Source organism: Plecotus auritus, assembly GCF_963455305.1.
Source record: "Plecotus auritus genome assembly, chromosome: 9".
NCBI classification, from domain to species: domain Eukaryota; kingdom Metazoa; phylum Chordata; class Mammalia; order Chiroptera; family Vespertilionidae; genus Plecotus; species Plecotus auritus.
In genome coordinates this window covers 148,174,882-148,202,527 of record NC_137783.1, presented here as the reverse complement: position 1 = coordinate 148,202,527, position 27,646 = coordinate 148,174,882, and the positions used below count along the sequence as shown (strand labels likewise).

General features: G+C 56.4%; 2 protein-coding genes across 2 annotated transcripts; one reads left to right on the top strand and one right to left on the bottom strand.

Annotated features, from left to right (window-relative positions):
- The first annotated feature begins 4,807 nt into the window (after window positions 1–4,807).
- Window positions 4,808–15,748, top strand: CCND1 (cyclin D1). Its single transcript, XM_080641236.1, has 5 exons — window positions 4,808–5,203; window positions 6,704–6,919; window positions 7,408–7,567; window positions 10,903–11,051; window positions 12,737–15,748. The coding sequence occupies exons 1-5, from the start codon at window positions 5,006–5,008 to the stop codon at window positions 12,899–12,901; spliced, it is 888 nt and encodes a 295-aa protein (XP_080497362.1). The 5' UTR covers window positions 4,808–5,005; the 3' UTR covers window positions 12,902–15,748.
- A 4,320-nt stretch (window positions 15,749–20,068) lies between these two features.
- On the bottom strand, window positions 20,069–27,619 carry LTO1 (LTO1 maturation factor of ABCE1). The gene is made up of 5 exons (XM_080642800.1): window positions 27,443–27,619; window positions 26,062–26,167; window positions 24,978–25,048; window positions 21,569–21,686; window positions 20,069–21,372 (listed from the first exon to the last, which is right to left on the bottom strand). Exons 1-5 carry the CDS (start codon window positions 27,490–27,492, stop codon window positions 21,304–21,306), a joined length of 414 nt encoding a protein of 137 aa, XP_080498926.1. The 5' UTR covers window positions 27,493–27,619; the 3' UTR covers window positions 20,069–21,303.
- Window positions 27,620–27,646: the final 27 nt, after the last annotated feature.

Below are 27,646 nucleotides of genomic sequence, written 5' to 3'. Positions count from 1 at the left end.
GACTTTTTTTTCAGTTGCGGCTAACAAATATTTTCCTCTGCGCTAAGCACCCCCTGCACACCACTGGCCCGAGACACGAATTGATCTTAATTAAGAAAGAAAAGAGAAAGAAACTATCCGACAGCTGCAGCTCCTCTCCTGCCCTGTCACTGCCGGGAAGTCATAATGGTCACTGGTCCGGTTCGGACACGTTCCTCAGATGGACAGTCACCCTATTCCGGACAGCAGTGGGGCCTTAGCACCCTTCCAGCCTGTCTTTACAAAGACATATGTCATTGCATCAGCAGTACTACTCTTCTTATTACGTAAAAAAGCAACCCCTATCTATACTGCGGGAGAGGGCACCTCGGCTGGACCCTGCGTCCAGTCCTGCATGCTGGGAGGTCGTTGCGCTCCGGGGCCGCGAGTGCGCGCCTTCTCCAAGCCTTACGGTAGCGCAGCGCGCTGAGCAACCACGTGGCGGCAGAACGGAGGCCAGGCGGGAATGCGTGGAATGCGGGGCGCAGCCCGCGCTGCTTCCGAGCCAAGGCCTGTGTTCACGCAGCATACGCTCCCACCTTCCGTGTTTTCCCAGCCCGGCCGCACCCCTGCCCCAGGCCGACACCCAGGACCGCAAGGGCAGGTCGAGCCCCAAAAGAGCGCCCAGGCGGCGAGGTTTAGGGACGGAGAGCGGCCCGTTCAACCCCTCAAACCCCACGCACCCAGAACGCCCCAGGGGGTCCAAACCTGTGTCCTGCCACCAGGCCCGACCGTGTTAGGCCGAGGGAACCATAGGGAGGGGTGCAGGGCGTTAGGTGTGGAACCTCTTCACTCACCTGATAAAGTCCCTCCGCCACCCCTCCTGGCAAGTGTCCAGAGCCCCAGAACTTAGAGGGTCCCCTCCATCCACCCACCCCCAGGGCCATGGCGAAGGAAGGAAACTTTTCAAGGGCAGAACAAAGCTGACTGGAAGGCACGAGGATGCGGGGTCCTCCCCGCAGTCTCCCATAAAAAGCGAGGATGGGGGCCAAGTGACAAGTTCTGGAGGTGAGGGAAGGGACCTCAAGTCCTTCGTGGGAGGGGTGGGCACGCCGCAGGAGTCGAGGAAAGTTTTAGAACCGGTCCTCCTGCGGAAGTCCGAGCCACCGCCGAAGGTTTCCGAGCCCCGGCGAGTCTCCGAAGCAGTTCCCTGCGCCTTCGTCCGAGGCAGGGGTCTGCTCAGCCCGGGATGGTGGGCCGTTGGTTGGCCAAGGGAGACGCGAGGACATGGCTTCCTAGGTCATTACCCCCACCTCCCGCCGGATTAGCCTTAGTTGGAGGTGGTTATCTTCTCACTCCACGACACTTGGTCAGCGACTGGCCAGGGGCCTGAGCCAAGAGGCCGGGAAATTCCTAGTGGACTTGGTGTTTCATGTTGCTCAAGGTACCAGGCAATGCGTTTTGAGGGGCGAAGATCAAGGAGTTGGAATCCTTTTTCACCTCCAAAAGTACACCTTTTTCCTGGGGATCCCAGAGGCAGAGGGAGCCAGCCTCCTCCGACACCTTGGGGTTTGCTTTTCAAGCCCCACGCACACCTCGCCTGAGGCCTTCAGAGGTGGGAAAGGGGTGTCCCGATCCCGCATCCTGCCATACCTACGACTGGGGTTCGGAGGAGGGGGTTAGTCGGCGTGTGGCTGAAATTAATTGATCAGGGATAGAAACGCAAGTCAGAGGCTTGGGGAGGTGGGAGGTGCGACTGCCCCTGTGCCCAGCTTCTGACTGTCCCGGGTAAGCGCCTGGGCCGGAGACCGCCGCTTTGGGGCACCGCGGGTCCGCACTGCGCGGCCCCGGCGGAGCTACCGCAGCACGTGGGCCGCCATGCGTGCCCCCAAAGCCAACAGCCTGGGGGAAAGGGAGACCGGGCACCTCCGGAACTCCGCAGCTCTCACTCGGAAGCGTTTTTCTAGGGCTACTTAAGGGCTTAACAATGAAAAACTCGCGGAACTGGAGCCAAGTCCTTTAAAGTCGCCGCCAGGTATGCGGCTGCAGGTGACCCCACCTGGGAACGCCGCCCCCCGCCCCTGTCCTCTCGGGGGAAAAGCGGGTGCCGGAGGTCAACACCCGTGGGAGATCTCCACTGGGCCCTGCACCCCTCCCAGAGGCCCCCCGCGGAGCCGCGCGCAGCCGCGGTGCTTCCCAAGGTCGGCGCCGTGCGCCGGTTCCTGAATGAACGCGCTCCCTTCCCCCGCCTTGAATGAAGGTTCCCACAGCCAGGGACGGTGGCAAACGCGCTTGCTGCGGAATTCGCCCTCTTGAGGCCAACTATCCGCCTCTCCGCGGTCACCCCGGTTGGGGGCCAGGGGCCGAGGAAAGCGAGAAGGTGATTTAAGTTACTTTTAGATTTCCTTTCGAACCAACGTGGTTTCCCTACCGATTGGGCCGCCGGCCCTTTGTCTACAAATGGTCACCAAGAAATGAGAGCACAGCACTTTAAATGAACCCAGAATTCGCAGTTCCTGCTTCGTGTTTGTTTTTTTTTTTTTAAGGCAATGCAAAATTAAACTGCAACAGCAAAGTTTTTTAAAGTTATTTTTCTCTTAGAAAAAATGTTAAAATAAAAAAATGCCTCCTCTGCTCTCCTAGAAGGAGCAGCCCTCAAGGCCCCCGGTTTTTGGCCCCCTCGGGAGTTCTGGGGAACGCAGATCTGAGCTCCCTGGTGGGGGGTTGGGCGGCGGGCGCTCCTTGCCTGGCCCCAAATTCCAGCGCCTCCCCCACGGGTTCCTGGACGGCTCTTCACGCTCAGTGGCCGGGCTTGCACTTTTGCGCCCGTCCCTGAGCAGGGAAATCAACGGAGTTCCTTGTTGAGATCTGCCTGGTCCGCCTAGTAACAGCGCCGCACCCCCATTGGCTCATGCTAATTCCAGTTTCCTCTGCCTTGCTCCGGGGTTGGGGGGGAAGCTCCCTCAAGGACCGGGAGCCCATTTTGCCGGAGTGGGCGAACCTCTTTATGCCCCGCTGCCCTGGCCGTCGCTGACCAGCCTCGGACCGACCAGGGGTGCACGCGGGGCTCGGACCCCCAGACCCCCCAGGACAGGAGCCGCCTGGTGATAGCGCGCAGCCTCATAAATCACCCAGGCGGCCACCGGGTCGGAATTTTATGAATGAAAAAGCAGCCCGGCCGCCCTCGTGCGCGGGCTGATGCTGCGAGGCTCCTGAGTGCCCCGAGCAAACGCGAGCGTGGGTGCCGCGGGAGGGCGACACGCGGTGGGCGCTCCCTGCTCGGGCCACCCACGGCTGCCAAGGCGTGAGCCGGGGGATAATGACCATCCTGGACCCGGAATATTTGTAACCCTAATTCCCGGCGGGGGGAGGGGAACGCGGGACGAATCAGCCCCAAAAGAGGGGGTGTCTTGCCATGGTGTGTGCCCCGCCTTGGTGTGTGCCCCCTTGCGAAGGGAGGGGTCTTTTTTGTCCTTTTTCTTTGAGTCTTTACTGTTAGGGGATACAGTGGTTTGATGACACAGGGAAGTAAATGAACAGTTTTCTTAATTTGGGGCAGGTAGTGTAAAACTTTTTTAAAATGTTAAGATTTGGTAAAATGTCCCTGTTTTAAAAAAAAAAACTACAAAGACGGAATCCAATAATAAAACACTTTATGTATTCTTTTATATATCTTAAATTGGTGATAATATTGAGGACCCTCTCCTATCTATAACCACATGTATAGATTTTTTGTTAAAAATCATCAGGTCAGTACACCCATTTCTTTAACTTATAATTGTTCCTATTTTTGTTAGCCCTGCCATCCCCTGCAGGCTCACGAATGCAGCCCCACCTCCTAATCTTATGAAGGTGAAAAGGCTCCACACCCCCCAACAGAACCAATTAGGAAGCTTCCGGTGGTCTTGTCCCAGACAGAGAAGCGACTAATATTTCCAGTGATTTATTTTACTTCTTAATTTTAAAATGAGCCGGACAGAGACCACTGTTTTTGCTGCCTTCTATAAAGGGTGTATTTCTAGCAGTTAAATTGCCAGGATGGGTGGGTTGGGTTTTGGGGACCCCCGCAAGGATGGACTTGGCCAAGGTAGAAAGACAGCCCGCAGATCCCCCAGGCGAGGACGACAGGATGAAGGAAATGCTGGCCACCATCTTGGGCTGCTGCTGGAATTTTCGGGCATTTATTTTATTTTATTTTTTCGAGCGAGCGCATGCTAGGCTGAAATCTCTTAAACGTTTAGTGTTACCCCCCTGGGCATTTGCAATGACCCCCCCCCCCCCGTGCACCGGAATGAAGCCTCCAGCCGGGTTGTGGGGCTCCACCGGGTGTCCCTGAATGTTAAATGGTTCCTGAAATTTACACGTGTTAATGAAAATGAAAGAAGATGTAGGCGCTGAGATTCCTTGGCCGCCTCTCCACCCGTGGGTGCCTCGTGGCGTTCTCGGAAGTGCGCCCATTCTCCCGGCTCGAATATAGGGTGTCGCCAAGCCCCAGAAGCCCCCTTCCATGTGGTCTCCCCCCGGCTGCGTGTGGCCTGCCCGCCCCTCCTAGTTGTCCCCCTCTGCAGAACCACCTCCACCCCACCCCCAAATCCCAGGGGACCCACTCCGGGAGAACAGCCCCCCTGCACCCCTCTTCCCCGGCGGGGAGAAAGGCTGCCTCGGGGCGATTTGCATTTCTATGAAAACCGGGCTTCGGGGGCCACTCGGCTGCGGGACTCGGCCCCTCGCCGCTCCCGGGCGCTCCGCGCCCGCGCCCGCGCCCCCTCCCCCTGAGCCCGCCCCCGCCCCCCCTCCCATTCTCTGCGCGGCTTTGATCTCTGAACAACAGTAACGTCACACCGACTATAGGGGAGTTTTGTTGAAAGTTGCAAAGTCCTGGAGCCTCCAGAGGGCTGTCGGCGCAGTAGCAGCGAGCAGCAGCATCCGCGCGCTCCGGCGAAGGGCAGAAGAGCTCGAAGGAGCGCGGGGCGCAGAAGCTAGAGCCGAGCGCAGACCGATCCCTCGACCCACCTCCCGCCCCAGGCCACCCAGTAGAGCCCCAGCCATGGCACACCAGCTCCTGTGCTGCGAGGTGGAGACCATCCGCCGGGCGTACCCCGATGCCAACCTCCTCAACGACCGGGTGCTCCGGGCCATGCTCAAGGCAGAGGAGACCTGCGCGCCCTCTGTGTCCTACTTCAAGTGCGTGCAGAAAGAGATCCTGCCATCCATGCGGAAGATCGTGGCCACCTGGATGCTGGAGGTGCGGGGCTTCGGGCGGCTCTCTTAAGACGACTGCAGCTTGTTGCCCAAACTCACATTTCTCTGCCACTCATCTGCCCTTTTCTCCCATTCTAACTTTGAAGTTTGCCGGGGTTGCTGCTAGGAATCATATTTTCAAATTATATAGATGTTGTGGGTTTTTTTTTTTTTTTTTTTTAACTAGGAAGGAGAGGGGGCGTTAGAAATGCCCTTTCCTGGGGGGAGGGGAGCAGCCAGCGAGGGGTCTCATGGGGAAAGCCAGTGCCAGGCTCACCCCAGTTGGCTAGAGGGTACGGGCGGGCAGGCTGGGCGCCCTTTGTGGCCCCCGCCTGCGAGCGAGCCCCGCTGCGCCTCCTCTCCCAGCCGCGGAGCCACCAGCTTCATGGGGAGGGGACACATATTTGATTTTTAAATTAATATTCTTGGACACGTATGCAAGGGCCGCTCATGCCAGTATTATGCGCCATCTTTGTTCTTTTATTGCAAAGCTAAAGTTTATTAATAATTGGGGGCAGGGTGGGGGAGGGGGACAGCCGGCGAGGCGCTGGAGCCGCGGCTAGGGGCCGTGCGGTTGCGAAAAACCTGGTGGGAGGGGTGCGGGGACCGAGCGCGGTTATTGTGGGGGGACCCCACTCGGGAAGGGGGCCTCTTTGTTCAAGCAGCAAGTCCCGGGGTGCCCTGCACGGCCAGCCTGGGCCAGCGAGCACACCGGGCTGCAAGGTCGCGTGGCCCCCAAGACTCTGAGGATTGACCCTCGTCTGCAGGGGTCTCCGCTTAGGTGATCTGTTTGGAGCGAGCCAGAGGCTCGGGTCACATTTTCAGACTTTCAGTGGGCGCCTGAGGAACCCACAAGTATTTTTAAATATTTTTTTTGAAAGTGCGGCGTGGTGCCCTTGCGAGAGAGAAACGGTGCCCGCGCCCAGGGGGGGGGGTGCCTGATTTTGAATTCCTGGGGATCTCCCCGGAGCCTGCAACGAGCTCCCGACCCCCGGCTCGGGTAGAGGGCCGCCCGGTGGTCATTTTCAGGGGTTTTTTATGTACCCAGGTATTTTTTAAATATTTTTAAATATTTTTTGAAAAGATGACGTCTGGGGAAATGCGGCGCGGCAGTATGGGACGCCACCTTTGTGTCTCGCAGGCGCTGCGAGCGTGGCGCCCAGCCCCCCGGCCCCACACCCCATTTGATGCGACCCCGGCCCAGGCGGGGCCCCTAGCACCCACCCGGGCCAGGGTCCCCAGGGCCGGCAGCCGGCACACAGCGCACGCCGCCCAGCCGTGCCCGCTCCCGCCGAGCCAGGCTTCTGGGGACTTTCCCTTTCAGTTTCAGTAGATGGGTATTGGGGACACTCGGGGGAGGTAGCGCATCTACGGAAGCGTCTGCCGCCCCCTCCCCGACCCTCCGTGCGCTCGGAAACCCCACGAGCTGCGTAGGGGGTGGGGGGGCCCGGGGTCCCGCAAGGGAGCCCTGGCGGCAGCAGTCACGGACCCGGTGCCCCAGCAGGTCTGCGAGGAGCAGAAGTGCGAGGAAGAGGTCTTTCCGCTGGCTATGAACTACCTGGACCGCTTTCTGTCGCTGGAGCCCGTGAAAAAGAGCCGCCTGCAGCTGCTGGGGGCCACCTGCATGTTCGTGGCCTCGAAGATGAAGGAGACCATCCCCCTGACGGCGGAGAAGTTGTGCATCTACACTGACAACTCCATCCAGCCCGACGAGCTGCTGGTAACCCCACTGCCACCCGACACCCCGTTAGCCACAGGACCCCGGGGTGGGGGAAGGGCGGGAGACCCTGCTACCCGGGTCCCTTCCGAGGAGCGAGCGGAACCCCGCTGACCCCCATCCCCGCCGCCCCACCTCACTTTTGCTTCGACTCCCAACGCGGCTGAATCCCCAGCGCAGCCGAAAAATGGGCGGTGCGCGCCCTCTAGCGTCCACGGCATGGGCAGCGCACGCTAAGGACAAGGTCTTGCGTGTGTTCCTGGTGCGGGAGATCTTTTTTGTCGCCACGTGTGAACTGTCATCTGAATAATGAGCATGAGTCTTTTCACGTGTCACATTCGCTTTTTTGATCTGGGATTGCATGTTGTCCCCCATTTCCTGGATCCCCAGATCCCCATCACTTCTCTCCAGACCCCGGTCCCACTCGCTCCCCCACCCCACCTCCCTGCAGTTCCCCTGCACTTTTCATATTTGGTCACCCATTTTCACAGCAAATGGAGCTACTGCTAGTGAACAAGCTCAAGTGGAACCTGGCGGCCATGACCCCCCACGATTTCATTGAACACTTCCTCTCCAAAATGCCGGTGGCCGAGGTCAACAAGCAGATCATCCGCAAACATGCGCAGACATTTGTTGCCCTCTGTGCCACAGGTAGGGTGGCGGCTGGCTGGTTGGCTGGTCTGATCTCCCTGGGTGCTTCTGGTGGGCTTCTTGCCATCTGCCTCAGTTTCCCCACCGGGCCCCTTCTGTTCTCAGAAGTGCTCCTCTTCCCCTGTTCTGTTGAGCAGAGGGCTCGGCCTGTAGGTGAGCCGGGGTGGGGGGGTGTTTTGGCCTCCTGGGGGTTGGGTGGCTGGTCTGCCTGTGTCCAGCTGCCTTGGTTTCTGCTCCCCCAGGCCTGCCTCTCCCCACCTCTCTCCAGTCCTTTCCTATGTCCTCAAGGAGTCTGCGCTTTGGGGCCCCCTTCTGGCCTCTCCCAAGTTGGGCCACCTGCCAGGGGCGCCTACAGGGGTGGGGAGCCCAGGCCGCCAGCGCCTGCACCACGTGCTCTGGGCAGCCAGCTTGGCCCTCCCTGAGGCCCTATTAGGGGCGCCTCAGCTGAGCCCTGGGAGGAGCTTTGGAGCAGCCTGCTGCTGTGGTTGACGGCAGGGGGCAACATTCCCTCCCCTGGCACTGCCCTGGCCCCAGATCCGGGTGGCAGCCAGCCTTTCAAAACCGAGGGTGGGGACACACACACACACAGCGTTGCCTCCAGCTTCCCCCAGCCCCGATCCTGACCCCCTGTGACTGCTTCCTGTTCTCCCTGGAGACCCTGACCGTAGGACACAGGCCCCATCCCACTTCAGATGTCACATCTCTTTGGGACTTACTCTGAGCAACCTAAGGGCCACACTTTATCAAAGGGGGAGGCTGACCTCTGGTGTCTTCCCCACCCCCAAGAGGCAGAGCCCCCAGCCTGGCAACTCCTTGCACCCTCCTGATGTCTGGGTGCTCTGGCGGCTGGTATTTCTGGGTTAGGCAAGAGTTGGGAAGATTCTGCAGGTCTCCCACCCCCCTCCGAGTCCTTCCAAGTGAGGCGTGGGGGCCCAGGAGGAGAAGCCAAGGACACTGCTGGCCTGGATGGACCGGACTGGGGCGCCCCTTCCCCAGGCGCTCCAGCTCTGGCCCTTGGGCAGGGGTGGGGAGCCTCTGGGAGGGGCCTCCAGAGACTCCCAGACAGCCTTTTATGGAGCTGAAAGTTGTTTGGAAAAACAGCAAGTTTCCTGGAGATCATACAGGGAGTGGTTCTTGCACACCCTCCCCCCAGGACAGCTGGGGCAGCCTGGAGCTCCCCCGCTCCCGAGATCCCCGGACAGCGGAGGTTGTGGCCTGTGGGTGCTGGCAGTGAGGGAAGCAATCCTGGCACACAGGCTGCAAACTGGCTTTGGTCCAGCTCCCAAGCTGCCCACGCGGGGCCCAGCAGGCACCCCGGCCTTCTGCTCAGATACCTGCGGTGACCCAGGTTGTTGTAAACATTAACTCCAGGGCGGGGCCCCAGAGGGAGCAGCAACCAGCCGGGCCCTGGGAAGATGCTCAAGCCCTGGTCCTGACTGTGACCCCACAGTTTGGAGGTGACTGAGATGCAGTCGTGCCCTTGGTCACAAAGGGGCCTCTCAGGTGGGAGTGACGTCATTGAGCTCAAAAACAAACAGGTTATGTGAGGTGGGCGTGAGCAAGGGCCCCACTGAAAGGTGCCATGGGGGGGCACTCTGCTCTCCCTACACCCGGAGACCGGGCTTCCTGAGTCCCTGCACGTGTGCACACGCCACCGCCTGGCTCTTCCAAACGTGTACGCGCATGTACACTGGAGCCTTTCCTTTGTTTTTCTTTTTGGTTAATCTTCACCAGAGGATATTTTTCCATTGATTTTTAGAGAGAGTGGAAGGGAGGGGGAGAGACAGAGAAACATCGGTGTGAAAGAGACACCTGGATTGGTTGCCTCCTACAAGCACTCGGAACAGGGCCGTGGAACCTGCAACCAGGGTACATGCCCTTGACCGGAATTGATCTGGGATCCTTTAGTCTGTGGGCTGACGTTCTATCCACTGAGCCAATCCAGCTAGGGCTGGAGCCTTTCCTCTTGCTGTACTGGATGGCAAAGATGCCACACCCAGAACCCGCTCCAGGCTCGGCCCCTAATTCCCCCATTAAGATGCTGAAATCAGTCCCCTCTCTCCACCAATAATTCAGGTGCGACAAAAAGGCAGCCTTGGCCATAGCTGGTGCTACTTAGATGCCCTCACTGACTCCCTCCTCTGTGATGGTCCCAGATCTAGGCAGGGGCTCAGAGAGAAAGGGGGTAGGCCTGGCCTGAGAGGGGGGGGCAGGCGTGGCCACGCTACCCAGTGGAGAGTTTGCCTACAGTTTGGGGAGGGAACAAGCTCACTCCCGGGGAAGATGAAGTGGGGACAAGCACTGATTTAGGATGCTGGCTATGCCTGGGTTTGGCCTCGCAGGTGGAAGTTTGAGGGTTGGCAGGGGGAGGGGAGGCACCCCTGGATCTGGGGGGAGGCTCGGCCAGTGCAGGTGAAGACCCTAGAGCAGTGGTTCCCAACCTGTTTTGGCCATGCCCCACCTAAGCATCTCTAAAATCCTGATGCCCCTCTCCTCCATGACATATAATTCTTATTATTCAAAAAGTGAACTCCTATTCACGTGGAGGAAGCCTAAAAGGCCTTTCATTTGGCCTAAACAAGCTTCCAAAGAACATGGCATCCATGAAGAGAAATAAAAGAATGAAAGGACAGTTGAAGTACTGAGGAAGAAATCACTAAGAAATTGTTAAAAATAATAATAATATGAAGTGATATGTAAAAATAGCAAATAAAGTTTCAAAACATAATAGAGAACTGAAATGCATAAATATGTCACAATATATATTTATACACTGTACACGAGGCCCCTAGAGCCATAAGAAATGCGAAAGATTCACCGTTAATAACTCATTCTCAAACTGCCCGTGGGCATGTGCCCTACGCTGGGAACCACTGTTCTGGAGGGCGGCAGGTCTCCGTCCCTGTGCTTGTGCAGTTGCTTAGAGGCGACACCTCTGCCCTGGTGGGTTTTGTCATCTTTCACTTGTGTGAATGGGCTACGTGTTCAAAAGGCTCACGCTGAAAGGATGAGCTGGGGATGACTGCTGTCACAGAGTGCCCTGACCAGGCCTCTGCTGTTTGTTTCAGACGGTGGGACTGACCAGGGCTGCTTCAGGGCTTCGTTAGTAAGTGAATGGCGCCAGCTCCCGCCTTGGGCACATCCGGAGCCCCAGGGCCTTGTCTGTGCCCGGGCGGGAAAAGAGCTAGTTGCAGGTACTCCCATACTTCCTCAACCAGGCCCTTCGAGTGAACACCCAGGCAGCTGTTTGCTGGGACAGGCCCTGACAAGGGCACAGATCACAGGGATCCTGCAGTGTCCCCACTCATGGCCCCTTGCCTCTCTCTCTGCTGCAGACGTGAAGTTCATTTCCAACCCGCCCTCCATGGTGGCTGCCGGGAGCGTGGTGGCCGCAGCGCAAGGCCTGCACCTGGGAAGCTCCAACAGCTTCCTGTCCTATCACCGCCTCACGCGATTTCTCTCCAAAGTGATCAAGTGTGACCCAGTAAGTGATCGGGCATCCCTCCTGCACAGGCAGGGACGGACCTTCTGGTCTCGGGGATGAGATGCCCAGTGCTGGGGTGGGTCCTGCAGCCACAGTTCGCTCAAGGGGAATGCTTTGACTAGTACCGAGGCCCCTGAAGATGACGGGCTGGGGGCACAGGACCAATCACAGGCCGACAGTGCCAGCTTCACCCAGCTCTCTCGGGGACTCCTTTGAAAGAAGCATCTCCCAGAACTTGCAGACAGGCCGTCAGGAGCCATCGAGGCCTCAGGAAGAGGGGCTGGCCGGCAGTGATGCGCAGCCCTTTCAAAAGCCCCGGCGGGCTTTGTCTGGGCCACAATGTGGATGCCAATAAACAGCTGCCGTGAAAGGGCTCCTGTGAGGTCTGAGGTCGTGACCATGGGCCCTCTGGGAGCTGCTGCTGCAGTCAGAGCCAGAGGTGGCGGTGTTGGCTTTAAAAATGCCATTGTTTTATTCCCACTTTATTGCTTACCTTAAAGAATTAAAATAACAATGACAAGGGTTTATGGCATTTACCAAATTAACCAGAGTGGTTTGGTGGGAGTGAGTGACCTTGACCCCGGTCCAGGTCTGGCTTGGGGTGCCTTCTGGTGGCCCACCCTGGAGCTTTTGGGAGGCTCTGTGGCCCCCGGCCAGGTGCCACCTCACCTGTACCACTCAGGGAAGGGAAGGAAGGGTGTGAGACAGACACCTGCCTGGCCAGTGGCACTAGGCTGTCCCCAGAGGACGCGTTCTTGTCTATAGAGGCAGACTCCCCTCTGCCTCTTGGCGCTCACGCTCACTTCACTCTCCAGTAGCCCGGGGCGGGGGGGTGGGGGCATGCTCACTAGAAATGCCACTAACCAATAGGGGGTGGGCGGGGAATCAGTTGAGGCTTAAATGTGTCAGTCTGGTTACCCAGTGACAGACATTGCTCAACTGAGACAGATACCCCCAGGTGGCGGAGGTGGGACGGGGAGCGGTGGGGGGAGCACCTGGGTTGTTTGCCTTTCTCCAAAGCTGGACCTCAGGGACCAAAGTCAGCTCATCATAGGACGGAGCTGAGGTCTGGGTGGGCACTACACAAGGCCAGTGCATCATCCAGGATGCAGGCCGTACAGTATAAAGGGTCCCAGGCCACCCAACAGTCATTCGCAGTCATGCACGGCTTAATGCCTTTAACGGCCATTCACCACCGAAGGCTGGGTTCACCGTGGGGCTGACAGCAGAGGTTAAGTCCAAAAAGCAGGGCTCAGAGGGCCACCCTGCCCTGGATGGAATGGCTGGATTCACCAAGGACAGTGGCGGGGCCAGTGGGAACGGCGGGGCCAGAGACCAGAGCCTGGCAGAGGGATTCCAGCGAGAGGCCGGGCCCTGCTGCTGAGGACAGAGGGACAGGCGGGGGAGGGGAGGGGCGCAGGACAGGCGTATCTCCGTTCATAGACGATGGCCAGCAGCCCTGTGGTCCTCGGTCCTGAGTGGGGCCATCACCCTCCTCAGGCTGGCAGCTGCTGGACACAGGCCCGTGCGGGTCTGTCCTGGGGTTTGGGGGACCAGCTCTCGGGTCAGGGGGGTGGCAACTTTAGGTCAGCCTCACTGCTAAATCACCATCCAGGTCATGGTGTTTGGGGGATGGGCCCTCCCCATGGGCCTCCTTCTGAGGCCCTGTCCTCCTACCCGCCTAGGACTGCCTCCGGGCCTGCCAGGAGCAGATCGAAGCCCTGCTGGAGTCCAGCCTGCGCCAGGCCCAGCAGAGCCTGGACCCCAAGGCCGTGGAGGAGGAGGAGGAGGAAGAGGAGGAAGTGGACCTGGCCTGCACACCTACCGACGTGCGCGATGTGGACATTTGAGGGGCTGGCGGAGGGAGGGCCACCCCGGGGGCTCCCCTGCTGGATGCGCCCCTCCCGGATGGCCACGCCAGAAGGGAAAACTTTCTTCTTCTGTTGTTTTTTTCCTTTGCTCTTTCTCCTATCTCTGACTTAAGCAAGAGAAAAAAAAAGTACCCCAAACTGTCTTTAAAAAAAAAAATTCAGATAAAATAGTAGTTGCATAACCCCAAACTCTAGTGGGGAGGAGGGTTGTGCTACAAAAATAGAGGACTTTCTGGCCCATAATCGACTAGTTTCGTAGGACTGTTTGTGTCTGCGTTGTAAGGGTAGGTTTTAACACAAGGAGTGAGTCTGCAGGGGGGCTTAGATCTGATTGATGTGTTTAAAGCAAAAAAAAAAAAAAAAGCATAAAAATGGTCTTAAAAAATTCAACAAACCCTTTTTAAAGTAGAGGAGGGATTTTAGATAGAAAAATGTATTCTTGTGCTTTCCTGAGGAGCACGGCTTTAAGGCGGTTGTAGGCATCCTGTATCTCGCTTGCTCATGCATGTAGTCACTTTATAAGTCATTGGTGCGTGTTTATTTCGTAGGTAGGCGTGTAACCTCTTCACCTTGTCCATGGCTGATGTAACCTGTCGGGTAGAATAGTGTAGCTGAGCATCACCGAGTGCTAATCCTCTTTCTTCCCGTGGACCGGCCACCTGAGCAGGTGTCGGGCACCGGCCAGCGCCTACGCTCTTAAAAGAGAAGCCGAAATAGCAGCGTCACAGATTCTATTTTTTTAATCCTCATATTTTTGTAGGTAACTGTTGAGACGCTGTCGGCCACCAGGCCTGCAGCCTGCTCAGATCCAGGTGAAACCCACAGCTCGCTTGTTTGTCTCCTTCTCAATGTTCTAAACCCATTCCATTTCAAAGCACTTTGGGTCCGGCAGTTCTAGGGAAGGTCTCTTGTTCATGGGTGGAGAAGGGGGGTGGTTCCCAGTGGAATGGTTGGGATAGCCACGTGCGCGTGCGCAGACAGGATCGCAAGGCCCGTGCAAGTCGCCACGGTGTTCGCAAGGGGGTGTTGTGGAAGGCGAGGTTCCAGTCAAGGAGAAAGTGTGCGTTCTCCCGTTGCCAGGATATGACGTTCCTTTTCCCGTAGAGAGGTTCAAGTTTAGGAATCCTTTGGTGCCAACTGGTGTTTGAAAGTAGGAGCCTTAAAGGTTTACCTAAAGGACGTGTAGTTTAAGGTTTAGGAAGGTTTTTAAACACTAAAATATATAATTTATAGTTAAGGCTAAAAGGAATATTTATTGCAGAGGATGTTCGTAAGGCCAGTATGATTTCTCAAGTGATGCACTCTCCCCTTGATTCAAACACACAGCCTGCTGCCTTTCTGTGGCGGGCTTGATACTGCTTAGAAAAGTTAGGTCCTTTTATAGGAGAAGGGGGAAATTCCCCAGGGGAAAAAAAAAACACACACACGTTGATCCGGCCTGTTTGGTGTTCCCCAGCTTGGGCCAATCTGAGCAGCATCAGGTACAGGAGAGTTAGGGTCCCTGAATCAAGCTGTTTCAGCATAGTCTCACTCCCACCCCTCCTTTAAAGAAATGTTAGCAACCAGTAGACAATGCACATCTTGACTATGGACCTTTGAGTAATTACTAAGTGGTGAGTGTTGAGGGAGGAGGCGAGAGCACCCAGCCTGGTGCTGGGAGAGGATGTGAGGGAGGAAGTGCGGGAGGGGAGGCAGGCAGGATCAAGGAGGGACAGGCTGCGCACCCCGTTTCTTATTCGCTGCTATCGATGACTTCCCAGCGTGTTTGGAAACAGACTCACCACGCTTCTTTGTATCTCTCACATTGTTTTGCTGCTATCGGAGGATCAGTTTTTCTGTTTTACGATGTCATATACTGCCATGTTCGAGTTTTAATTTTCTCATAGAAAAATGTATTACGGATGCCTTTTTTTTTTGTAGATTTTTTTTTTATGTGATCAATTTTGATGTAATGTGATTACTGCTCTATTCCAAAAAGGTTCCCGTTCCACGATACCTCATGCTTCACTTAGCCATGTGTAGACCAGCGGTCAGGCCCCGTCTGGCCCGCGGCCTCCTGCTTCGGCAAACAGACACTCAGACGAGATCCCCGACGGGCCTGGTGGGGATGGGCGCCGGGTTGCGTGCAGGCGGCCACCCGGCGTCTGAGGGCCAGCCAGTGTCCGTGTCCGCATCCTTCCCTGCACCCGTTGTGCTGGACTCTCCATCTGCCCTAGCATTGACCATCCTAGTAGCTTTTATGGCTGTGTTGTTTGCATATAGCTATGAAACTTGCATTATTATTATTATTGTAACAAGTATGTCTTGTGTACCATGGTGGTGCTGTGCCCTGGACTGGTCCCGGCCTCCGAGTCGCTGTTTCTGGGCTGTGGAAGCTGTCATGTCCCAGTGCTCTCTGTTCTGTTCAGGGCCGCGTGATGCTAACTAAAGAGGCTGCAGATCTCGCCGAAGCCAGCCCGTGGTGCTGTGTGCCCGAGTTGCCTAGCATGCTGCCGAACCAAAAGAATGTGCACCCTGGGTGGCCCTGCCCAAAGGGATGGCCACGTGCTACGAGGCCCCGCTCCGCAGGATCCCTGCTTCCGCTTACCTCAACTCTTCTGGCTGCAGCGTCTGTTTCTGAACCAAACCGGGTCCTTGAGGACAGCCCGTCCTAGGTCTGTCCTGTGGCCATCAAGTCTGTGAGGGTCTGGCAGGTGGGCACTTGGTCTGTGTGTGGTTTCTGGTTGCACATGGCGGCGTTCCCCAGCATGGACATGTAACCAGCACGTTTCCAGTGGAAAACAAGACAAACATGAAAAGTCTAGAAATAAAGTTAGTAAAAACCCCAGGGTGGTGCCTGTTTCCTGGGGCAGGCGGGAAGCCAGGGGCACAGAGCCTGGTGCCGAGGGTTCCTTGGCTGGGGGTGACAGGCAGGCAGGATGCCAGGTCCTCCGTTGTGGGGGGCTGTCCTGAGCACTGTGGAGTGTGTAGCTGCATCCTTCACCTCTACTCACCAATGATGACACCTCCCCAGTTGTGACAACCAGAAACGTCTGACGTTGCCAGCTGTCACCAGTGGTCCAGGAATGGGTGAAGCTCTCACAGCACGGGGGGAGAAGGGGTGCACTTGGGCCCCGAGAAGACTTTAGGGAAGCGATTGCTTCTGGCCGGGTGATGTGACTGCCTGGTGAGCCCGCAGTTCGCCCTCCCAGGCTGTTTGCAGATAGGAGAATAAACAGATCCAGCCTTTGTTACCCCTCTCCTGGAGCAAATGGCTGTTTGCTCTTGGTGAGTCATGGTCCTGAGGCCCCAGGCTCCTAGAGAGCACAGCATGTGTCCAGGCTGCGTTCTGATGGCCGTTCACACGGACTGTTGATGGGGAGGCCTGGTGGACACCTGTGGCAGCTACCTCTGGGTTTCAGCGCCCTGGGCAGGTGTCAGCAGGCCTGGGTCCCAGCTTCCCAGAGGGTGGGGGTCCCCTGTGTGTCCTTGCCCTTGGGCTGTCAGATAATTCAGTGAGTGCTGGAGAACAACTCTAGCCCAGGTTACCTGTCAAGGATGTCACTACTGGTCAACTCACTGCGGCCTTTGTGCCCTGCCCAGGAGGGCTCTCCTCTGGGGCTCCCAGTGGGCACCCACGAGGCTGGCAGGGCACTGGGGCTTCTGGGAGGAGGTGGGTGGAGGGGCTGGAATTGCTGGCCTATCCATACCAGGTAGGATGGGACATGAGGCGAGGCTGCCTCAGGAACCTGCAGGGAGCTCCAGAGGGGATCCCATGTGGCAGGAGGCCAAGGGACAGTCAAATCCGGAGAAGGCACCTTGAAGGCCAGGTCCGGGTCCACACCATCATGGCGGCTCAGCCCGGGACGAGCTAGGCATGTCGATGCAGGGGGCCCAGGGACATCTGTGGCCTCCACATGTGTACAGGGGGCTGAGCAGTGGCTCCGACACCACCAGGGCCCAGGTCATGTTGAGGAGCAGTCCTGGGGGAGGGGCAACAGTCTGAGTGTTGAGTCCCAGCAGGAACAGGGAGCGGGAGAGGGATAGCGCCCTGTGTGGGGGGAATGCCTGGGGCTGAGCTGTGATGCATGTGGCATTCAGTGTCCCTGTGCAGATGGTGTGTGAGGGCTGCCTGGTGGAAGGCAGAGGCATGAACCGGACATAGTCCCCTACGGGCTGCACAACTAAAAGCACAGAGGTCTGGGCTGAGCAAGGGGGGTCCCGTGTCCCCCATAGCCCTGGCTCCTCTGGGAAGCCCCCATGGGAGGTGTCTAGAAGGCTATTCTTCTGGGTGAGGCCTTGGGCTGACCTCTCAAGCCACCCACAGCCCCTCGGGTGCCCGGGCACGCTCATGTGATGGCAGTGAAGGCCCATGCCTATGGCGAAATAAAAACTGAACTGTTAGGGACTTTATTGCCCCTGCTGCAGCCCACTGCCCTCACCTGGGCCTGCCCGGCCTCCCAACCCAGCTCCCCGCCTCAGGTGGCCATGCCACCCTCTGCTAACCCCTCCTGGGGCTGCTGGCTCCTCTGGCTCCATCCAAGGTCCTGACACCTGGCCCTTCTCCCCTCTTACTCCCCCCATCTCGCCCCCTCCTCCATCTCCCCTAGCCTAACTGTTTCTGCCCCCTCTAGGCTCCTGCCAGACCCCACCATGTGTGCCCTGTGTGTGAGCCTCAGGACAGGCATCCTGCTGATGCTCTCTGCCCCCCAAAACCAGCTTGGCAAACACAGTGGGTACTGAGAAGTGGGAGCCGAAAGGAAGGGGCGCGAGTGTTCTCACAGGTCACCCAGATGCTTTGTGAGTTAGAGAAAGAGACCGCCCTGCCTGACCCAGCTGGCGGGGGGGGGGGGGGGGGGCGGGGGGGGCGAATAGACCCAGCCTTGTGAGGAGGTGGGGGCAGGGGCCTCTGCAGGGACCCAGCGGGGCTACGAGATAAGGACAGATAGTTCCTTGCTGGGGCCAAGGAGGGGAGGGGTGGGGGCCCCAGAGCAGGCAGCTACAGCTGAGATCACAGAGTGAGGCCCCTGGGGGCGGCTGCAGTGCCATACTCCCCACACCCCTCGGAGCCCATCCTACAGACCATCCATCCCAGCAGCGGGCTCTGCTGCGTGGGGGTGCATCCCGCTCGCTGGGCAGCCTCTAAGCACACAGGGCTCTGTCATCCCAGGAATGTCTTTGATCAGGTTTACACTGAGGGGAAGCAGAGCAGGGCCTCTAATCCGTTCCCACAGTCCCAGCCCTGGCCCCCAGCCCTGGCCCCCAGCCCTGAGCCACACCAGGGCCCAGCACACAATAGCCAGGGGGCGGTGGGCGGGCAGCTCCAGGCTCGGGCCTTGAGGCCCACATCCGGGGGCACTGTCCCCACCACTCTTGAGGAGGATGGGGAAGAGAACTCCAGCCCTCCACTGTCGCTGAGGTCAGCCCTGAGCCTGTCAAAGACAGCAGCAACCATGAATCCTTTTCAATCTCAGCTAAGGCAGCTGGGACAAGTCGCCATCGCAGGCTCCTGAGGGCCCAATGGTCTGACCCCAGGACCCCCACTCTGGAGCCCGGGCCGTCTGAGCACGTGAGGGCCTGTTTCCCTTCCCAGCTTCCATCACGAGAAGAGAACTGCTCACGTTCACTGAGCACAGACTGGGCACCAGGCACGTGTTAAGTGTCCAACGTCAGGTTTCTCCCTAAATCTTGGGACAACCCTCCCAGGGTAGGCAACAGGCCGGGGGCACACCGGTGAGTGGGCCCTCGGGAGCCCACCTTCCCACAGGTGTAATTCTCCCCTTTTCCAGGTCAAGGGTCAGCAGATAGGCTTTACTGACCACCCGGTCTCTGTCCAACCTCAGCCGCTGAGCAAAAGCACCGCAGGAGATGGCAAATGAATGAGTATGGCCGTGGCCAGGCGAGCCTTCTCCGCCAAACAGGCAGCAGGCTGAGTATGGGCTGAGGGTGTTGGCTTTCTGGTCCCTGTTGTAGATGAGAGGCCAAGTCACCGAGCCAGGGTCACACAGCCGGGAACTGCGTCCGGGGCCAGGGTGGTCTCGGGAGCCTGCACTCCTGTCAATCCTTGGCTGCCTCAGAGAAGAAAGGGCATGGTCTTCCAAAGTGGGCTTGAAAATGCACAAAGCCTGCATCTGACTCCACCCACGCCAGCGCACACTGCAGCCCAGACAGAGAAAGGAGCCTTGTCAGTGTCGTGGGGCTGTCATAACGAATGACCACAAGCTGGGTGGCTTAAAGCAGCAGCAATTCTCTCACAGGGTGAACACCTGCAATCAAGGTGTAGGGTTCCTGCTCCCTCCCAGCTCCCGGTGGCTGCGGGCACTCCCCCCCGCCCCCCACCCAGTCCTTGGCTTATAGCTCATTGCTCTGATTATGGCCTCCGTGTCCTCGTGGCCATCTTTCCTCTGTGTGTCTGTCTTCCCGGAGCTGGGGAATGAGGGAGTGGGAAGAGGGCAGGGACGGCTTCCTGGAGGAGGTGACCATTGCACAACTAGCTTTGTGAGTTTTCATGTGACCTCAACACAACCCTGAGAACACCACTGTAATTTAGAGATATCAAAAACTATGATTAACAGGCCAGGACATCCCAATTTCCACAGTCATTCGGGTCTTTAACGAATGAAGAGAGGAACTGGCCTGCGACCCAGGGGAATGAGTCACTGAGCTGGTATGATTGATCACAGGACACCAGAGGCTAGAAGGGCATGCTTACCCGACCAGCAACAAGGGTTCCTAGAAACTCAGTCTAGTTCTCCAAGGAGCTAGACAGGCACAGTCCAGTCCAATATCTGGAGACACTGAGGATCACTGAGGCAGCCCAGCCCTGTGTGATGGGAACAGAGGAGTAAGTGGCTGCCCACGCTCACACTAACACCTGGATGGGACAGGTTGAGCTTGAGAGGGGGAGGGAGAGGAGGGACATGTGGGCAGGAGGGATCAGTAATAACTGCTGACAGGCGGCTGGGCCAGGGTCAAGGGGAACTGACCCTTGCCTGAGCATCATGGGCACCATTCTTTCCCAGTAACAGTTTCTACATGTCCCAATGAAACAAGTGGACAGAACGCTGCATGGGGCTGACCCGCTGCGCCTTCCTCTGTACCTAGATCCCAGAACCCCAAAAAGGTACTGGCTGGATGTCAAGTTATAAATAGTCCCAGACGCCTTTTGCTTTAAAATAGTTTATTTTTTTTTCTCCAATTGTAAAAATAATACATTATAAAAGCAGGTAACAGAAGACACAAAATCCACCAAGGAAAGCAGCAGGAACCCTGACTCCCACCACCTGGAGAGCCCTGGTGGGGAGTGCGCCCCAAGGACCAGCAGAAGGCAGTGCCAGGGCAGCACTGCAGGTCTGCCTCCTCTCCCCCGCCCCCCCACTCCCCCTCTCTTAGCACTCAGCAAGGGCACGAAGTGAGGGAAGAAAACGCCCGTCAGCCCCACAGGGACTCCCAGCCCCGGTCCCCACGCCCAGGAGTAGGGTTCACAAGACGTTGTGGAAGGACTGTAAGACTGGGTCACCTTTTTATTCATCGGACTCCCTGCTTTCAGAGGTACTCCCTCCAACAGGAGATGGGAACCAGCAAGCCATCTGCCTGGGCACGTGGCGGGAGGGGGCAATGCTTGAAGCACAGAGAAATGTGGAGAACCACTCAGCTCAGGAGGACTGGCCGGGCCGCTCCCTGCACACGATTCTCTCTACGTGAGACAAACGTAAGGACTCCTACCCAAAGGACCGCAGTGTCTTGCACATGAGGGTGCACACAGCGTAGCCCATTGCTTTGTCTCCAGCTTAACACGCTCCCCCTTAACCACTTTGAATGCTGCAAAGCCCACCCCACCTGGAACACCCAGCACATCCGGTTCCCGAAGTCCCGCTGGCCTCTCCTCTCAGCCAGGTGCCACAGGTCTCAGCTCCCTCACCTGGAGAATGGGAATGACCCACCTGGTGGGCTACAGAAGGGATCAAATACAACAGGGAGGCAAGTGCTGGCCCGTCCCAGGGTTCAGTCAATGTCACCGCACACGTCACTACTTCCCGTGCACTTAAACATGGCAACCCTAGGCTCTCGTTTCTGTAAAAAGGTTCCTGAGCGCCAAGTCCAGGCTGGGGACCCGCTGCGTCTAGAAGCAGCAGGGCCCGCCCGCCGGGCAGGACCGGTGAGGCCAGCCAACTCCGGGCAGACATGAGGGCTCCACCAGGGCCTCGCTCAGACTACAGGACAGACGGGCTCAGGCCTGCGCGGGCTGTGGGGGCACCGAGGCGACACAGGCAGGCTCGGGGAAGGAGCCCTCCCTCCAGAACAATGAATGCCCCATCATTGTTTTCCTTTCATCACAGTTTTAAACACTTAGCATATGGACATCTGTTCCTTCGTGTTTCATCTTTGTTCATCTGTCATCCTCAAAATGAAAGTCCAGAACCTTCCGCACCGATTTTAAAGTCTGGCTGAACATTTAGTAATGAACAAAGCTGAAAACACAAAAGAGAAGAGAGGGTTTTTATAATCTTGTGTATTTTGACTCACAATTGGAGCATGACTACCTCTAGCTGCAACTTCTGTCTCCGTCACGGGCCCTCATGCAAGTCCACACTGACCCCTTGTCGGCCCAAACAGCCCCCAGGGACTGCGCCACTCCTGCCCCAAAGAAACACACGGTGGACAAACCTGTTTAAATTTCCCTCTAATTCTGTCTAAGTCTTCGTGAAGGTTGGCATAAGTGGGGTCACCATAAGGGAACTTCTGAATCATGCTGATCAAGGATTCTAAGACCTTCATCTTTTTGCTGTAAAGCACAGAGATAAAGACTTTTAGTCCTTTGTACACAACGGGCTCAGATTATGTAACAACTACGGCCATCACTCACTTAAAAGTAACAGGCGTGCTAATGGGCCGAGTTCGGAAGCTGGATGATTCATTTTCTTATTACACTAAACAATATTTGTTTACCTAGCAACGTGCTCGGGCCCACTCCCGTGCCTCCACATCAAGTGCACTGAGCAGACAGACATGCCTCCAACCCAGGCATGGAGCCGGGTGACTGGGACAGCCCCCAACAAGCACCTGACCGCTGCTTCCCTAGGTCAGAGACGTGGGAAGATAAAACCAGGCAGGACAGAGCGCAGGCACGATGGAGCCTGCTCTGGACCTGGGAGGTTTCCAGGACCTAGACACTCGCTCCCAGAGTTCAGTGGCAGGTGAACCAGCAAGCCCCTCCCTGCAAAGGGCAGACAAGGTGTCTGGTGTGTGAGTCCAGCTCCCGTTCCCAGGAAGACAGAGCTCTGGGCGGCGGGTGGTTCTGCAGGAAGAGCAGCCCTGAGCGACCACTCCAAGGAGCTCAGTTACTTAACCCCTGAGCCTCAGTGTCCTCATCGGTACAACGGGGAGTTAACAGTGACCCTACCGGCTTTCGAGGCCACAGATAATCTGTGGAAAATGCAGAACCTAGTACAGAGTAGGTGCTCAATAAATTTAGTCTCTTCGCTTCCACCAGATCCTGGAGGCCGGGGTCCCACCTGGGGAAGTTCAAGGGTGAAAACAGTCATGAATGTGCACATCTGGGTAATGTGCCACAAGGGATTCTGACGGGCACCGCGCTGGACCACATCTGATCATCTGCGTGTCTGGAGTCTGATAGTATCTGATTAATGGGAATTTCAAAGAATTTATCCTGGAGGTGAATCAATAGCAACTCGAAGCAACCAAGACCTCCTGCGTGCCTGCTGTATTGCTGGCTTTAGATACAGGCGTGAGGGAGTCTGCCAAGCAAATCGCTGGACCAGGACCATGGTGGCCACCTCTCTGAGAAAGTGCAGCACGGTGAAAGGTCAAAGCAAGTTAATTAAAGCAACAAAGCACTTGGTTTCCAGGGAGATCGCAGACAGAGGCCAGCATGTGGGAAACAGTCGTATTCGAACATGATATGAAGAACACCACCATTTCCAACTTTGCAAGCAGCGACTTATTCTTCCCTGGTCAGTGACGCTGCTCCGAACACACCCAGCAAAGTCAGTGTGTGCCAGGAGGGCGTGGACCACTCACAGCCACCCCAGTTCAGCCTTGGCCAAGCGTCAGTCTGTGTGAGGCTTCACCAGGCTGCTCATAGGGACATAGGGACAAAGAAGCAGCTCAGCGTTTACGGAAAAGCTACGGCCACCAGATGTAAAGCACCATCCTCAGTCTGGGACACTGCCATCCATGGCTCCTCTGCTGTAAAGAGCCCAATTCCACTGAGTGCTGATGCGGACGCAGGTGTTTCTCTCTTAGCACCCTCATGTGGGACATACAGAAGCAGAAGATCCTCGATTAGCTTTCTATCATTTTTTCAAAATTGTACTGACCTACAAGAGCCAAAAGCTGCAGGCCATTCCACCGGCCATTCCGCCGGCCAGGGCACTGAAATAGAGGCCTCTAGATTGTGCATCAGAGACCCTCAGGCACTGCTGGCAGGGTGGGGGTGGCTGCAAGGTGGGCTGCGGGCATCCGCCTGCCGGTGCTAAAGCTGTGGTTCCTGCTCTCTGACAGACTAGGCACAGCAACCCCTGCTCTGGGCAAGGATTGGAGCCCTAGGTGTGGGCCCCAGGGCAACATGCCTCCACCCGCCAGCAGACCTGGCACTGGGGAGACTCGTGGAGAACTCCGGGAACGCACCTCCCCTCGCCCCTTCATGGATCGGAGTGGAGAGCCAAGCTCAGCTGTGACTGCCACCCAGTGGTGCCCCAGGCTGCCAGCCACTGTTCCAACCAGATCGCCAGCCACCCCGCACTCCCGCTGACTCCTCAGGGGAAAACCCCTGCCAAGGCGCCAGAACCTGGTCAGTTTCCAACTCACCATGCAGATGGAGCAGCTGGTGAGCAGACAAGCCAGAGGGCAAGCAACTTAGGACCAACCACTCAGCTGCAAGCACCCTGTTCTTACATCTGAACACGGGGGTGCCCAAGCTCCAGAGACTCAAAGTATCTCAAATAAGACAAGTCATAGCGACGGGAATGCCACCTTCTCTGCTCTGCCACCCACTCTCCTCACGCCCCTCCCAGGCTAGGCAAGGCTGCCAGGCATCAGAATGAAGACAGATGCTACGGGTCACACAGTAAGAACAGTTTAAAAAGCCTGTGACAGCCAACAGTACTTAGTGCTTCCAAGTGTAGACGCCTGTTAAACACACGGAACACGCATCTCGTTAGCAGATCTGGTTGGCTACGTTAAAAAACTGGGGACAATGAAGCCACCATTTCCGAGCCCGAGTCATACCGTGACTACTGTACTTTGTTAGACATTCAGGTACGGGTGAAGGAGAAGATATAATCAATTTCAACATTATTTTATTGGCAGGGTATCCGAAGGCCACCACTGCTCTAAATGACGCCATGAAAAGCCTGGGGACATGAGAACTCTTGAGAAGTAGTAACAACCGGTGTTCATCAGACACTGAAAATGTGCCCAGAACTGTCTTGTGCCCAAGACCCCCAGTGGATGCCTGAAACCGTGGATAGTACCTAATGCTACATATATTGTTTCTTCACACACACACACACACCTTTTCACTTAAAGGAAACACTTATGGCCTCTCCATGGTGCATCCTAATTGCCGGCACCACCACTCTTGCACTTTGAGGCCATGATTAAGTAAAATAGGGGGGGCTTGAACACAAGCACTGCGATATCAGGACAGTCGATCTGATCATCGAGATGGCGACTAAGTGACTAACCCGCAGGGAGTGTCTGCAGCGTGGATTCGCTGGACACAGGGACCATCTGTGTCCCAGGTAGAACAGAGCAGGGCGGCATGAGATTTCGTCACAACACTCACTACGGTGCACAATTTAAAACTTATGAGTTGTTTATTTCTGGGACTTTCCATTTAATATTTTCAGACTACAGGTGACTGAAACTGCAGATAAAGGAGAATTACCGTGCTATTTCCTATTAATTTCACAACAACATTCAAGTTTGGCCTGATTATTTTCTCCATTTTGCAGATGAGAAGACTGAGACATTAACTGCCCAAGGTCATAGCAAGCTATGGAACCAGAACTCTTGGTCCACACACTGAAAAAGAAAGAAGTTTCGAACTTACCTGTCTTTCTCAGTTGCACAGCTGTGCAGGAGACATCTCCAAGCAAACGCAAAGCCTTGGTAGCACCCGATCTGCGAATTCACAAATATTTAAGAGTAAAATTAATACACAACTAGCTACACTCGATTTCATGATCAAGCCCTCTAAACAAGAGGGGGACGGAGGGCAGTGTTGCTTCTTGGATTGCTATTCTGGAATGAGGTGTCGAGCGTCAGGCAGGGGGAGTTAGGTCAAGTCATCAGTGGGGCAGCCACGGACCCCAGCCCCTCCGACTGCACCAGGGTGGCTGGTATAACCAGAACATGGAGGAAGAGGGTGCACATGACTTCTGAGGCTAGACACACAGACCACGTCAACTTGCTGTTTTGGATCACTCACTCACTCAAGTGTCATGAGGACATTACAGCAGACGCACAGACAGGCCCACAGGTGAGAACAGCAGCCGTGCGAGCCATCTTACAAGTGGCTCTTCCAGCCCCAGTGGAGCCCTGGCTGGTCTGACACCGTCATCAGGAGACCCCGAGCCATGAGCACCCAGCTCAGCTGCTCCTGGCCTGCTGGCCCTCAGAAGCTGCTGAGAACCAATGTCTGCTGACCTCAGTCCATACGTTTTGTGCTGATTCTTTCTGCAGCAGCAGGTATCTATCTCACGGTCATGACTGCCTCGACTTAGTGTTCAGGGCCAGATGTCTGTAAGTGAGGGCCAATGTAGGACGAAGGGTAAAGAGAAAGAAAATCATGGCGTTTCAATCTAAATGAAAATGTAGTGCTCCCACATGACGCAGAGCAGTTTTTGTGAGTGAGGGCTCAGCTGGCTAAAAACACGAGGTGGCACCGTGACCCTCGCCCACAACAGAGGTGACTGTGGACTGCTCTTCTCACTCCCAGCCACACACACAACGCATTATGTCCATCAGCAATATGTGCTGTCGGTTCCGTGCTAAGAATATTTCTCCATCAACATCCTGTCTAGTCAGGGCCACTGTAAGAGGCCTGAAGTGCTGGCTCGATCAGACTGATCATCAAAGTAAGCTCTAAACGGTCCATGAGCAGGATTCATTGCTGCGTGGGGACAGCCACTTACCTCAGACCCAATTTTTGCTCCATATACTGTGCCATGCTGTCTTCCTTCAATTATGCCCAAACCACTGCCTTCTTCATAGCCTTCCTGATACCCTTCCCCGTGAAACCTGCGACAGAGAAGAAGCGGGTTTGAGCAAACAGGAGAGCATTTTTCCTGGAAAAACTTCTCTCCCATGTTGCCCAGACCCAGCAAGACAACGCACAGAATAGTAGATGAAGTACAGAATTTAAGTCAGAAGACTTAGGTTCCAATCTTAGCTGTATCCCTTCCTACGTCGGTCCTCTGGCAAGACACTGGTCCTCTTGAAGCCCAACCGGCCTCTTCTGCAATGAGGAGCGTGGCCTCGTTAGTGATTCCCAAACCTGGTGGCACACCAGAGACACGCAGGAAAATTTCAAAGATGCCAATTCAAGAGCCTCGCCCCAATAGTCACTAAGTCTGGAGTACGACTTAGCAATCTACCTTTTGAAACCTCCTAGTCTGCAGCCAAAGTCCTATGAGTCTGTAAGATATACACTCAGCCAATTGTTTCAAAGAACTCTGAGAAATACACAGGGTTTTCCATCACATCAGAGCAGACTAGCAGAGGAAAATGCCATTAAATCACCACAAAACGTATGTGGGGCCGAGAGTATGCTACCAGCTCTGACTTTGAGGGCTCGACAGTAAAAATGGCACCATTTAACCTTCAGTCACCAAAGAGGAAAGTTGTTTGTCGGAGCCCCTAATGAGGCAGAGGATATGGGTCTGGCCTATTTTGGTTGTGTGATCCCGGACAGTGACCCTGCCTCATCTGTAAGGGTGAATAACAGAATCTACTAAAAAAGATAATGGGGCGGGGGGTTGCAACACTCAGGATTCACAATAAGCTCTAAATAAAAGTCAGCAGCGACTGATTGACATCTATTGCTGTCTCGGAGAGGCACAAAGCAATTCACAGCTCCTCTTGTCACAGCCCCAGGCGCTCCCGGAGGTTCTGGAGGGTCAGGGATGACGTCTGACACATTTATCAGCATGTCCATGAATGCTGCCTTATGTCCTACCACGTAGGAACAAGAGAAAGGGGCAGTGCCCAGATGGCAGAGGTCTGTCCCAGCCGAGGACGGGGCGTTCCTGGAGGAAGACAGTCAACAGCCCGAGCAGATGCCTGGGGCAGCCCCGGACGCGGAGGCGGGTTTGGAGGAGCAGCTGGGCACGTGGGGCCCGCCCCGCCCCAGCGGCCGAGAAGTAAAGGAGAATCAACAGTAGCTCGGCCCCACATGTGTCCGCTGCTTCTAGGGCCACAGAGCGCTCCTCCAAGGCCCACGCCCGCGGCACACCAGGCTCAAGCGGCCACTGCACCCCAGCAGCTGAGAGGGGACCCGACAGGAGGGGGACCCACCTGTCATCCGCCATCACGATGGCGTCAAACAGGTCCTGACCCTCGGCCATGGCGGCAGCCCGACCAGCCCCTGCCCGCGGACTGCGCCAACCAGCGCTGCTACCACCACCGCGCGAGGCTCGGGCACTGACGCACCTCTACCAAGGAGGCGAACCCTACTTCCGGGTTCGGTTGCGCGGGGCAGGCCGGGAAAGGACGGCATGC